This window comes from Halichoerus grypus, chromosome 2 (genome assembly GCF_964656455.1).
Source record: "Halichoerus grypus chromosome 2, mHalGry1.hap1.1, whole genome shotgun sequence".
Classification (NCBI taxonomy): domain Eukaryota; kingdom Metazoa; phylum Chordata; class Mammalia; order Carnivora; family Phocidae; genus Halichoerus; species Halichoerus grypus.
Window position 1 is genome coordinate 25,170,944 of NC_135713.1, and position 13,571 is coordinate 25,184,514.

At 46.5% G+C, this 13,571-nt stretch overlaps 1 protein-coding gene across 2 annotated transcripts in view; it reads right to left on the reverse strand.

The window, feature by feature from the left end:
• Positions 1-2,840: 2,840 nt before the first annotated feature.
• Positions 2,841-13,571, reverse strand: part of MTMR12 (myotubularin related protein 12) — a 68,111-nt gene continuing 57,380 nt past the window's right edge. The window contains exons 13-16 of one of the 2 annotated variants that reach the window (XM_036105940.2): positions 12,967-13,139; positions 10,042-10,209; positions 8,720-8,881; positions 2,841-4,308 (exon numbers count right to left, since the gene is read on the reverse strand). In XM_036105940.2, the coding sequence (XP_035961833.1) occupies positions 4,165-4,308; positions 8,720-8,881; positions 10,042-10,209; positions 12,967-13,139 (647 nt within the window). In that variant the 3' untranslated portion in view covers positions 2,841-4,164. Of the gene's footprint in view, positions 4,309-4,653; positions 5,743-8,719; positions 8,882-10,041; positions 10,210-12,966; positions 13,140-13,571 lie in introns of those variants that run through there. The other variant, XM_036105939.2, reaches the window with a different exon arrangement.

Sequence of the window (13,571 nt, forward strand, 5' to 3'; positions counted from 1 at the left end):
CTAAATAATTTGGTGGTGTATCTTTAACTAGAGCTCAAGATTTGCTGTTTCTTTTTTCTTTCTTGTAATGTAAAATTCAAACACAATTAAACACATCTTAACTGTATTTTTGCTGAGTTTTGGCATGCACCTGCATATTCCCAACTCTTATCAAGATCCAGAATGCTGCAACCACATGGATAGAACTAGAGGGTATGATGCTAAGTGAAATAAGTCAGAGAAAGACAAATACTATAGATTTCATTTATATGTGGAATCAAAAAAACAAAACAAATGAACAAAAAAACCAGACTCTTATTAAATACAGAGAACTGGAGGTTGCCAGAGAGGAGGTGGGTGGGGGATAGGCAAAATTAAGGGGATTAAGCGGTACAAACTTCCAGTTATAAAAGAAGTCACAGAGATGAAAAGTACAGCATAGGAAATAGTCAATAATATTATACTGACGTTGTATGGTGACAGATGGTGACGATGCCAACCACGGGGAACATCCAGCAATTCACAGAATTGTCAAACCAACATGTTGTACACCTGAAATGGATACAGCATTGTAGGTCAGTTACGCTTCAAGAAAAAAAAAAAATCTAGAATGAAACCTTCCTTTCGGTCAGGCCCTTCCCAGCCTGGCCCCGCCTCACACCTCCCAGCCAGGTGACGCCTCCTGCTGTTTTCGGGCCCTGGACAGTCTGGGGACAGGCTGTGTTCAGGTCTCCTTGGAGAGACTGCATAGCATTCCAAGCCCGGTCCTCGGGGGCAGGCTGAGGGAGAAAATGTGCTCCGTCTGCATTCCTGCCTGACCCAAGACTAGCACACACCACACCCTTACGGGGGGGGAGGGGGGGTAAGCGCCACATTCACCTGGCCCCAAACATCGGTGAAATGATCATTTGAAGAGTCCTCCATTCTGGATTGGGGGGGGGGGGTAAGCCACACAGCCTTTTATAAAAGTAATACTCAAATCTAAATTTTAAAAAAAAGTTAACTGCTTTACAAAAACTGGACTAGCTAGCCAAACTGGAAAGTTTTCTTAAAGGAAGGCCAAAAAAGCTTACTGTGTGTCTTTCCATCTGATTATACACTTCATATCCCTTAATTGCTAGAGGCAGACAATGTAATAGAAGGATTAAAAAGAACGAACCTGGGCCGGAACCACAAAATCGGCTGAGATGTCTGTGTTTTTAAAGACACAAAAGCACCACTCCAACAAATCATTTTCCTCTTCAATCTATAAATGGTATTTAAAATATTTCCCCATGGCTAGGCTGCTTATCAACATACACAGCCCTCCTTATACTGGAATCCACACCAAACAGATCTCCCCTCACCTGCCTCCATCCTAATATTCTTCAGGGCAGTATGTGGTGTTGGGGAGGCTGTTGGAAGGGCATGTGTGGAAGGCCATGGCCACTGTAAGACTGTCCCTGCAATGGTGGGGGGGTGGAGGGTCCTGTCGGCCCTTCTGCCCTGTCCCAAGGCTGGCTTCAGAAGTGCTCTAGAGCCCCAGGTGGAGCGTAAGCACAGCAAGCACAGCTGAGACTTTCCTTCTGCTGAGCAACTTTGGCCACAACACAGGAGGGGCTTGGAAAATAGGCTACAGTCCAGGCTCCCTCTGCCCCCGAGTTCCCCTCCAGCACAGTAGCCAGGAGTCTGTTCTCAACAGGAACCCCTGCCCAATCCTGTTTCATATCAGATGAAATATGTCCCACTCTTTACCCACCCCTGCAAGTCCCCCACTGCCCTCACCTGGAAACCAAGGAACAAGCAAAATCAGGAGAGAGAGACCACCAAGTCCACTCAAAGTCCAACAGCTGTTAAAGAAATGTGGAAAAGAGGGCTAAAATCTGCTCATCTATAGGGTCCTAACTATTACTCAGGAACTTAACAGTTATCGAAGAACAATGAAAAGAATGTGGTAGCAATGGGAGCTTATTAAGTTCCAGGGATGTCTCAGAGCTGGCTTGGCGACAGGGAGCTAGGCCTGGCTACACACAACAGGAGGTGAGCAGAGTAGGGGGACATCTTCTCTTGTCCCTGAAAGGGGGAGGGATGCAGATAGGAAAGGTCAAGGAAATGGAACTCTCCCAACAAACACAAGTGATAGGTCTCAATCTAGTAAGTGCTAAACCAAACGAATTAGAAAAAATCCTACCGTCACACACCATCTCATTCTGCCAGCTCACTTCTCCTCTCTGGAAGGAAAAACAAAGCCTTTTCTCTTTCGTGGTTTAACTGAACTCAGATCTTTCAGCACTAAAACAGACTTCTCATGTTATGTATGCCCTCAAAAGCAAAGAGGCAGCAGTATTTTATTTCACATATTTAAAAAGCCCTTTTCCTTTATTTGCCCTATTTTATTGTTCTTCATAGTATTTCAACCCCACCTGAAATTTTTTTAAACTCTACACCCAGGGGTGCCTGGGTGGCTCAGATGGTTGGGCGTCTGCCTTCGGCTCAGGTCATGATCTCAGGGTCCTGGGATCGAGCCCCGCATCGGGCTCCCTGCTTGGCGGTGAGCCTGCTTCTCCCTCTCCCTCTACTGTTCCCCCTGCTTGTGCTCTCTCGCTCTGTCAAATAAATAAATAAAATCTTTAAAAAAAAATAAACTCTACACCCAACGTGGAACTCAAACCTCACGACCCCAAGATCAAGAGTCTCATGCTCTACTGACTGAACCAGCCAGGTGCCCCTAAAATTTTAAGTATTTATTTAGTTGTTGGTTTCCCACCACCACCAACCAACCAACAACCAACCAATTCAACTCAACCCAAGACACACACACACACACACGCACTGAATGAATGAAATTGTTCCATGTTATATCAACCACATCGAATGCAGTATTGCTTGTAAATTGTGCTTTAATTTCTGCAATCAGATATGATGCAGTGAGATACAAGTATAAACGTTCATTGTACATTGGGAAAATAGAAATCACATTTATACAGATAATAGCCCAACAGCTTATTCCCTTTAAAAAAAAAAGTTTTGAATGTTTTTAAAGCTAATTTATTTTCAGTGTAAAAACTTGGAGGTATAAACAAACTCAAGATATTATATACAGTAAATTAATGTACATTTCCAAATTTGCACAGTGCAGCATTTTAAACAAAGTAAATGGTCTCATTTCAGCTTTTACTGTTAAGCATAATCCATATCTCAATCTTGAATAAAAATGTCACAATATGTAAACCCACTGAGAATTCTGTACACAAATACAAGTTTATAGAAATCTGATTTCAAATATAAATACATAAATTGTCATGACCTCACATGTTACAACAGCTTATTTTTCTATTGTACTTTTTTTAAAAAAATCATAGAAAAATATTTCAACACACATTCAACCGCTATGACAAGGGCCATGACCTTGTGCCTTTAAACCATACTTTGTGGAGTGTAAAGCATCACACCAGGCATTTTTGGAATGAAAATTACTAAGATTCTAAGATTGAAGAGGCTATTGTATAAATATTCACGTTATAATATGGTAACAAAAATAGTTAGCTCCATAGTGTATTTGGGAGGCAGTGGGGCAGAGAAGTGGAGGTTAGTGCTAGTTTAAGAAGGCCCACAGAACGTATGTTAAGGTAGCTAATGAACTAGTGTATTTTTAAAATCCCTACTGCAAGCCTAACACTGAAATCACTAGTGAGACTCTTAAGGCAACCAAGACCGGACATGCGTTTGGTCCCCAATGCATGAATCCTGCCCTCTCAGCCTCTGTCATTTTAACAGACCAACCTGGCTCACGTGTCAACGTGGAATGGGGAGAACAGCAAAGCAATTTCTTGTACATACAAAAAGACGATTCAGTGCAAACTGAGAAACTTCTTTGTCAATAGTTTCCAAATTTCTTATTGCCCTCAAGCAACTGAACTTTTTCTAAACATGTAACATTCAAATTGGGATCTACACTGGAGAGCAAATGTATATAAAAGGCAAACATTCAATTTGAAACGTTCTAACATTAGTTTCCCCCCCTTCCTTTTGTGGGTTTTAACAGGGTTCCACTGAGAAAGAAAAAACTGGTCCTTAAAAGTGTACTTTCCTGCATTTAAAAATATATATACCATTTAGACAGCAGATCCAAGGTGACCAGGCATAATCAAGTTTCTTCTATGGCTTTGAAATCGTTGAGGTACTGTAGGAGAACCATCACCTCTGCTATTCATGCTTCTTGGCCTCCCTACAGAAGCCACGTTCAGAAGCGATCCTGCTCACGCCTGCGTGGTTACAGAGACTTTGGGGAGACCGCGTGAGGGCTGCGGCGGAGGACCGTGGGCACAAATGGCCCCAAGCCTCGGCACACTGTTAGAAAAAGGCAAAGCACTTTCAGTTTAACCAACAGATTTAGCAGCAAGATCCTGGGACTCGGTGCACCACAGCAGGGAGCATGGGGACGGCAGTGAGGGGGACGGAGTGGGCAGAGGGAGACCTGGAGCTGTCAGCACACGGAAAGGGCAGTGGGGCTGGCCGGCTAGCCCACCAGCCCCACACAAAGTGACACAGTCTATGCAAGAGGGGGGATGGCCAGATATGTCAGGATGGGTGACATGGATGGAATTTCCCCAGCTTTTCTCAGGCGAGAGGATGTAGAAGGGAAAAATGCTATGGGTTAAATGAATGCCATACATCTTAATACCTCTATGTGAGTCTTTCAATTTGCCATACACACATCGAATAAAGCTGAACCTGCTCCGAACTAAAGATGGGTAGAGAGACACACACTCTTCCCAACGACTAGATAAATTATCTCGGCACAAAAAAAAAAAAAAAAATTATCTTGGCACAGAAAAGATCTGAAGAAAGTATCGAGTCCAAGAATGTCTGACCAAAGCCCTTTCTAGTAGTAAACCCGCCACTGCAGGTTCTGTATAATACTTACGCATCAGACAATGGCCAGTTCTATTATGGGTCAAGTAGTAACTCCTTTCAATTAATAATACTAGAGATACGGTTTTAATTGCATAGTCTTTCAGGAGCATGAAAAAACCACGAGAGCCAGCTCTTTTCCTGAAGGTCCAGGCTTCCTGCTACAGAGCCCTGGACTAATGCCTCCCCGCCCCCCCACAGCAGTAAGCTTTAGCATGACCCACTAATCCGGAGATGAAACGTGTTCAACTCCTGTCCCAGCCCTCAGCGTTCCTCCTTCACAACCACTGAGCAGACGGGTCACACATCCCCCAGATCCACAAACTCATCTTCTCGTTTGGCCAGATCGTCTTCATCGCCCAGAGCTTTCCAGCCACTGGTGGGCAAGACTGGCTTCGAGGAGTGTCGCTGCAGCAGAGCGAAAGGAAACAAAGAGGACAAGCGGGCAGAGCTCCTCAGCAAAGGGGGGGCCTCTGCCGGGAGGGCCCCCTGGCTGTGGTGTCTCTCGTCGATTTTCTCTTGTAAGTGCTCTACTTCCTCCATCATTTCCAAGAGTTTGCTCATGGTGGCCACTCTGCCGCCACCCAGGATTTGGGCTTCTGGAATCCAGCGCAAATAGCGCTGGGCCCAGACTTTGATTTCTGGCCCCTCGATGTGCGGCAGCAACAGACCGTGGTAGTCCGTGGGCTTGCTGTGCCAGCTTTCATAGAACTCTCGAAAGTTGTCTTGCAGCTCATCAGAAGAATTAATTAATTTGCTAATTCTCCTGCCCAGAAGGTTTTTAATTAAATGATCTGTTTCTTCCCTGAAAAATCCTCTTTTGGGAGATGATTTAGATTGGGTAAGTGGTAAAGAAAGTTGTCGTTGATGCTTTGAGAGAAAACACAAATAAAAATCTCTGGTTAGCTAACAGCAGTTACAATCATTCCTCTCAAAAAAGGAAAAAAAAAAAGCAGGGTTGCGGGGGGGGGCATAATCCTGCGTTAACAAGAGTCATGAGAAATCAGAACCGCCATGTGAATGAAAAATCATTAAAAAGCAGTAACCTGGTGGGGGAGGGGGTTCTTGTTTACTCCACGACGCAAACATTAGATGCACATGGCATTTAGAGACAAACAGGTGGAAGCAGGCACGTGCAGGGCTGTGCAGGAAGGTGGGCTGTGACAGGAAGAGCAGCTTTCTACTTCCTCCTCTCCTGGCACAGGCACAGTGAGCACTTCCGAAGAACAAGCTTAACTCAAGCTGGGCTGCCGAATTTGGGCAGTGCGGGTGTGAGGCCTATTCATTTTCCGGAGACAGCAAAATGTTTCTTCCTTAAGAACATTCTGAACACCTGGGAGGAAGCAGTGCTGACTACCTGAAGATCCCATCGCTTTAATGAACTACATTTGCAGGTTATCAGGCATCCAGTGGGAGTCCAAGCCTATGTCATCAAGATTCTTTTGGACAAAGAGACAAGTGGGAGCAGAAGGAATTTGAGGAACTGGCTAAATTGGCCAGATGTTCTTGCCTGACAAGCTGTGCCGAGTAGAAGATGCAAGAGCATTGACATTATTTTCCTCCCCAGTAATTCTACCTGCAGCCAAAGCAAGGTATTCTAAACTGAGGAGCACCAGGACGGGGCTGTGAAGATGGGTAAAGAGGTAAAAGGTTACAAGGACCCCCGGGGCCCAATGGAGAGGTCAGCAGTGTGGGGAGATGCTGTTTCTCCCCAGCTCTTTTGCTCCTGAGGTGTCCGTTTGAAATAAGAAGTCAACAGTTTTATGGGCAGGCTAGCCCTATAACTCTCATATATTCCTGCCAGTGGTTCTTCCTGGGGGGGGGGGGGCAGCGGAAGCATCCTTTATTATGGAATACAGAACAATAAAAATATAAAGAAGAAAAGCAAAACCAGCCACAATGCCACAACTCAGAGCTGACCAGGATTTTTGACTTTCCAGCGGGGATAGGAGCACTGAAGGCCAGGAGTCAGCAGCCTGGCCTCTCTCCTCCCCAGGGGCCAAGGTGACTCAGTCTAGGCTGGGGGGCCAGCTGCGTGCGGGTGGAAGCAAACAGTCACTGAGTGTTTGCCGCCTGCCAGGTTCTGTGCTTGGTGCTTTACGTACATCGACTTGGCCAATTCTCCAAGTCACTGTTCCTGCCCCGTTTTACAAACGAGGAAACCAAGGCACAGACATTAATACACGAAGACCCCAGCTATACAGTGCTAAAGGCAGTTTTACATACAGTCTGGCTCCAGAGACTGGACCCTTAACGGAACTCCACTTGTCTTGGAAGCCCCTCCTCTCAACCCCTAAGTGAACAGTGGGTTCAAGAAGGGCAGGGTGGGAGTGGCATGCCTGGTCCAGGCTGAGGTTGAGATCGCATGCCTGAGCGGGGCCCACCGCCTCGAATGGCAATGCAAAACCAGTGCTTCATGCTGCTCAGCCACAGCCTCTTTTGTTTCTATAGAACTTTTCCAAGGCCATCTGCCCACTCAACAAGGGGCCCGAAGCCCAACACATGATGTCCTAACACAAAGGCTTCAAAGTTCCTCGTCACCCCAGCCCCAACTCTTCAGCTGATACAATCTGAGATTCTACAACTCTGGCTCAAACCTCCTGCACCCGTCAGCTCCTGGAGCCTCGGCCATCTGCTCCTGATTACAGGGAGAAAGGACACTGAGAAAAACTGGATCTGGTCACAGAAATGAAATCCAGCCTTGCAAGGGGGAGCCTCAGTTTCCTTCCATGCGACATATGGAATCAGGCCTCGCTGTCTCTGAGGTCCCTTGCCCCCTCCAGCCCGGGGCACTTCTGAGATCCTGAACAGGTGAGAAGTGTGCATGCAGCCACCAGGGGGCACAGCACACTGAGGAGAAACGGACCTCGGGCCAAGCTGTTCCAGAGCTCAGGGCAGTTCTGGTCCAGCGGGCAGGAAAGAGACTAAGCTGGGAGGGGAAACATCCACCCCGGCCCTGAGGACCCTTGAAAGAGGAAAGCGACAGTTCAAAGTTGTTCAGCAGCTGGTATCTTCTGCAAGAGCGGGCCGCGGCTCACCGGGCCCCCAAGCCTCTTCAGAACGGAGCACCTCCCGCACCAGGACTGGCCAGGCTCCCTGGACGGCAGGTGGGATCAGAAGAAGGGCAGTGGAGAAGGCAGAGACACACACTGACCTGGGATTCATCACTACCGCTTTCCCCTTTGTGGGGTCTGGTGGGGGGAAGTTCCAGGCCAGGAGACAGAGTCAGGAGATGGCATGGAAATCAATGATCATCTAGGGAACTTGGGGGTTTTAATAACTAGTACAACGAGTAACAAATATCTGAAGGGATAGCCAAATAATTTGACAGTTTTGGTTTATAGCACAGGTGAGCAAAGGACAGCCCACAGCCGATCAGGCCCGGTGCCTATTTTTGTAAATACCGGGACACAGCCGCGCTCCATCGGTAGAGAGCAGGAGCTGGGCTGGGGGCTGTGTGGCCCTTAACAGAACAGACTGTAGACGCAGCTCAACGAAGAAAGGTCTTGCTACTGAAGACATGAGCCGGTACAGACGGAGCAAACCCCACAATTAATGCTCCTTCTGCCCTAAGCACACTCAGGTAGAGGGTACACACGAGCCCACGCGGCACAGCTGTCTTGGCAGTAACCTCCCCAGTGACACTGAGCAGATGGCCGTGTCTCATCAGGGCAAAGGCTGATGTGCTGACAGCAAGTGAGTCTCACGGGCCCTGACAGTTTGCCCACCACAAACCTGGACTCTGCAGGCTGTTTACAGAATGTAAAGTTACAGGATGTAACTTTCCTCCTGACATACATGGGGATCTCTGGGCAGATGAAAGGGGTTAGACATGTGGTCATCTTACTTTCAAACGCGTTCCTTTCCGCTGGCCTTTGTCCAGTTTTGGCTTTTCCACATAAAGAGGGTTTTTGAGCAACATCTGGGCTTTAGATTCAAACTGTACGGACCAATCCCACACGGTGAGCAGATTCAAAGGCTTGCTTTGTGTATCTTGGCTTTCCCTACCCTGCCAAAACAAGCACAGGTCACGACGGCTCCCACGGAGGGCTGGGGAGAGCAAGCACACAACGCCAAGAGACCCGCACCAGGAAGGGCGCTCCTGCCCTGCCCGGAGACCGACCACTCATGGGTCCTCCTTTTTAAAGGCTGCAGCTGTCAGTGGTTGTTCACTTAAGGCTTTGGGTGGGAAAGGAGAGAGGGAAGACGGTCACCTTATTTTCCAGTGGCCCACGTGCCACCCACTGATGGGCACTTTCACCACAACCCTTGTGAGGTCACTATTTCTCACATTTTATATTTGAGGAAGCTGAGGCTCAGAAAACTGAGGTGAACTGCCTGAGCTCTTGAAGCTGGTGAGCAATGGAACTGGGGCTGTGTGACTGGAAGACCACGTTCTGTGCCCCCACTTCACTGAGGAATTTGCTAAAACCACTCCCGAAGAGCCAGCTCAGGCAAACCCGGAGGCCAGCAGAAAAGCCGGCCAAAGGCATTCAGCGTGGTTAGAAAGTAAAAACTCCCAGGAACGAGGCCTCAAGGGAGACTAAAGGAGTTTAAGATGGAAAGTAAAAGCCTAGCTTCCCTGCTCTGCCTCATCTCCATTTTCTTCAGAGTAACTCCAGGCATCAAGTAAATGGAAGAGAAGGTTGACCGTCTTTACAAAGAACAACTTTTAATTTTGCTTAATTCCTCACCTCCAACACTTGCTCTCCCAGCTCCAATATTTACTGTGTGGCCTTGGGCCAATTACTCATCCTCTCAGTGCCTCAGCATCTCAGGGTAAGAATGTGGACCCCACAGGGTGCTGTGAGAATTATCAATACCCAGAAAGCACTCAAAACAGGGCCCAGTATGGGGCGCCTGGGTGGCTCAGTCGTTAAGCGTCTGCCTTCGGCTCAGGTCATGATCCCAGGGTCCTGGGATCGAGCCCCACATCGGGCTCTCTGTTCAGCGGGAAGCCTGCTTCTCCATCTCCTGCTCTGCCTGCTTGTGTTCCCTCTCTCACTGTCTCTCTCTGTCAAATAAATAAATAAAATCTTTAAAAAAAAAAAAACAAAAAAAACAGGGCCCAGTATACTGTTACACAAATATTCTTTACATCAAAACTATTGCAATCTACTTGTGAGTCAGGGCTTCTTTAATGCACAGGTTCCTAAGAGGGACTCTTACCATGTTAATATCTTTTTGATGAGGCGAATTGAAGAAGAAGGTGCTAAAAATAGGTATGTACAGACTATCTGACAAAACAGTCAGGTAAGTCTCTGTGAAATCAAATGCTGGGGGATGCTGGTGCACCAGCTGCCAGACGCAATCCAAGAAAAGCAGGAACACAGGAACCTATGTGAAAACAAGGTACATGTTACTAAGCAGGCACTGAAAGGCCAAGGCCAGCTGTCCCAAGTTCAGGGGCAGCCATCTCAACAGTTGTGGAATAACCACTTCTGGGCACTATATTCTCTGAGAAACAACAGTAGACTCCATCCTATTCCAAGCAATGCATATGCTCAACTGAAGTCACATGCCTGTAGATTAATATCCGTATTCGGCAGTACTGATCTGTGTAAAAGACATTTCAAAGATGAAATATGTAAAATCTCATTACTGATCAAGCACTGACAGATGAGCATTTGCAACTGATTTTGATGATAGGGAACACTTTGAATCCCAATTAAGTGAAATTGTTATCTCCCCTCCAAAAAGAGTTCCATTCTTCTCACTTGTACTCAATATTTTGAATTTTGTCAATATTCCTTTTTCCGCCCCCACAATGACGGTGCAGAAGAGAAAGAGGCCGGGAAAGAAGGCAGAAGCAGCAAAGGTGAGTTTCTAAGCTTTTTTCACAAGTGTACAGATTTTTTTAACTGATAGCCTTCTTTGTTAGCTACCTAGAGGCAAGCCCTTTAAAGGCAGAGAGAGGTTTCTAGTGTGCTTTATCATTCACAAAGTGTTTATCCTTCTGAGCCAGTGACCCTGCCAGGGGAAGACAAGCCATGTCACGGCCTCTCCCTTATGGAGGCTGCCCACACCCCATGCAGCTCAGAAGAGAGACAGGAGTTGGGAATCCAGCTCTTGAACCAAATGCAGGGCTGCATCCATTATATCACAAAGCAAACAACTCCATTTTCCTTTAAAACTCCAATATGGTGTCAAGTAAACTCAAGTATAAAAATATAATTTTAAAGATTTAAGAAATTGTGGCACCTGGGTGGCTCGGTTAAGCAACTGACTCTTAGTTTCGGCTCACATCCTGATCTCAGGGTCGTGGGATCAAGCCCCATGTTGGGCTCCCTGTTTGGTGCGGAGTCTGCTTGGGATACTCACTCCTTTTCCCTCTGCTCCCAACCCCCAAATAAATAAATCTTTAATAAAAATAATTTAAAAATTTTAAAAATAAAAATTTTAAAACTTCAAGAAATGAAAGTAGTCATGTAATAGAAGAAAAAAGAAAGACCAACATGTTGATGTTGAGATGTTAAGAAATGTTTATATAGCAACTTTTTTTTCTTTTTTTAAGATTTTTTTTTTTATTTTATTTACTTATATTAGAGAGAGAGAGAGAAACAGCATGAGAAGGGAGAGGGTCAGAGGGAGAAGCAGGCTCCCCGCCGAGCCGGGAGCCCGATGTGGGACTCGATCCCAGGACTCCAGGACCATGACCTGAGCCGAAGGCAATCGCTTAACCAACTGAGCCACCCAGGCACCCCAGCAACTTTTTTTTTCTTAAAGACTTTATTTGACAGAGAGAACAAACAGGGGGAGCAGAAGACTCCCTGCTGAGCAGGGAGCCCAATGGGGGCTCCATTCCAGGACCCTGGGATCATGACCCAAGCCAAAGGCAGACGCTTAATCGACTGAGCCACCCAGGTGCCCCTATATAGCAACTTTATTTCACACCTTATTTTCTGCTCAATGTATCATTTAAATAGAATGGAAAATATCTGAACCTTATTGTAGAGGCAGGAAAATGGGTTCAGAAAGTTTGGTTGACTTCTCCAAAGGCTGGATGAAAGCAGATCAGACTGGATCTGCTCTTGGACTTATTCCCGCCCCCCCCCCGCCCGCCCCCACGGTACCTGTCCGTCCTCACTTTCTCAAGATATCCAAAACATACTCTTCCCCACAAAGTATCAGCTCTCTCTGCCCATCATGTTATTTGAGTCCCATTAACCTTGCAAAGTCCTCAGAAAGGCAAAGTCCATTCTAAGACTGAAAATGGTGATTTCCATTCAGCTTGATGGGACACAGATGAGCAGAGACCAGGCCTGAAAGAAACCTCAAGCCTAGCTAGAGAAGCTGGGGTCTTCCAGGAATTCGGAGAGACTCCTATAATTTCTGTTAATTCCATAAAACTGCTCCCCACCCGACACAGCCACATTTATTATCTGGAGTAAGAACAGCCGTGAGTCCTTCTCCTAGAATACGGGAACTTCGCAGGTGACTTAACTAAAGAAAATTCACCTGTTTTCATTTTACCTTCCATAGTCATTAATAATGTAGCCAAAGTAGTTTACACAGCTGCAGCTGAGACAAGTACACCGCAATTTGGGGGGCTAACTAAACTACAATGCTAACTCGCCTACGCCTGAATTCAGGGTCCATGCGGGGAGCAATTCACATGGCCAGGAGCAGAAGAGGTTGTGTACACAGCGGACATATACTGCCGATAAGGTCCTGGTAATGGATGGCATTAACATAACCCCATGCTTTATTCTGAAAAGATTTATGTATTATTATGTATTTTCTGTAACTAACTTGTATACTGGATATTCTTTTTTTTTTTGCAAAGATTAACTTAACAGAAATTGTAGGAGTCTCTCTGAATTAATTTTTAAGTTTTACAACAAATCAATGTTATTCCCATCATGAAATAAATATCCACCTTAGTGTACACAATTTATAAGAGAAGGATCTGAACACACTAACCCCTTTCCTTGGGGAAGGGCTTCGATACCATTTAAAGCATTCAGAGTCATCAAACGGTGAAGTGAACACAGCCTTCCTAACAAGCCCATCGGCATGCACTTAGCAAGCAGTAACCCTCCATCTGAAGACAGGTATTAAGAGATCGGGGACTTCTGCAATGAGGACACTCACCTCCTCTTTGTCACTCTGACGGAGGTGGTTGCAGCGATCCAGGAAACAGTGCCCACCCATGATCCACTCCTTCTGGACGAGGCTCTGGAAACCAACCCTGGTTCTGCAGTGGGGGTCCATCATCACTTGCACCAGAGAGGAAAGGAGGCAGCAGAGGTCGGAAGCGTTCTCCTCTGGGAGGGGACCCAGCGCCAGTACAAAGAGGCAGGAGAATGTGAAGTTATTTAAAGCCGCCCAGAGCACTTGCACTTGCACAGTTAATAACAGGGTTCCCCAAACCAAAGTCGGCTTGCTAACTGACAGTCAAGCCCTACTTCTCTGAAGCCAAAGATGCCAATGGGAAACAAGGTAGTGTTTTCAGACCGAGGGACAAACTGCTTCTGGCCAGTCTCATACAGGTTCCCGAATACTCTGGCCCTAAGCAGGGATTTGCTTACTGAATGAATAAAACGTGGCATGCCAAGTCCACTGTCAGCACATGGGCATCCCGGCGTGCCACACAACGAGGACAGAACCATACACAAGATGGCGGCCTGCAGGGCTTCACAGACCAACTTCAAACCTCTTCCGGCTGCTGTGTCAAAGCAAAAGTCCTCACTGGACCC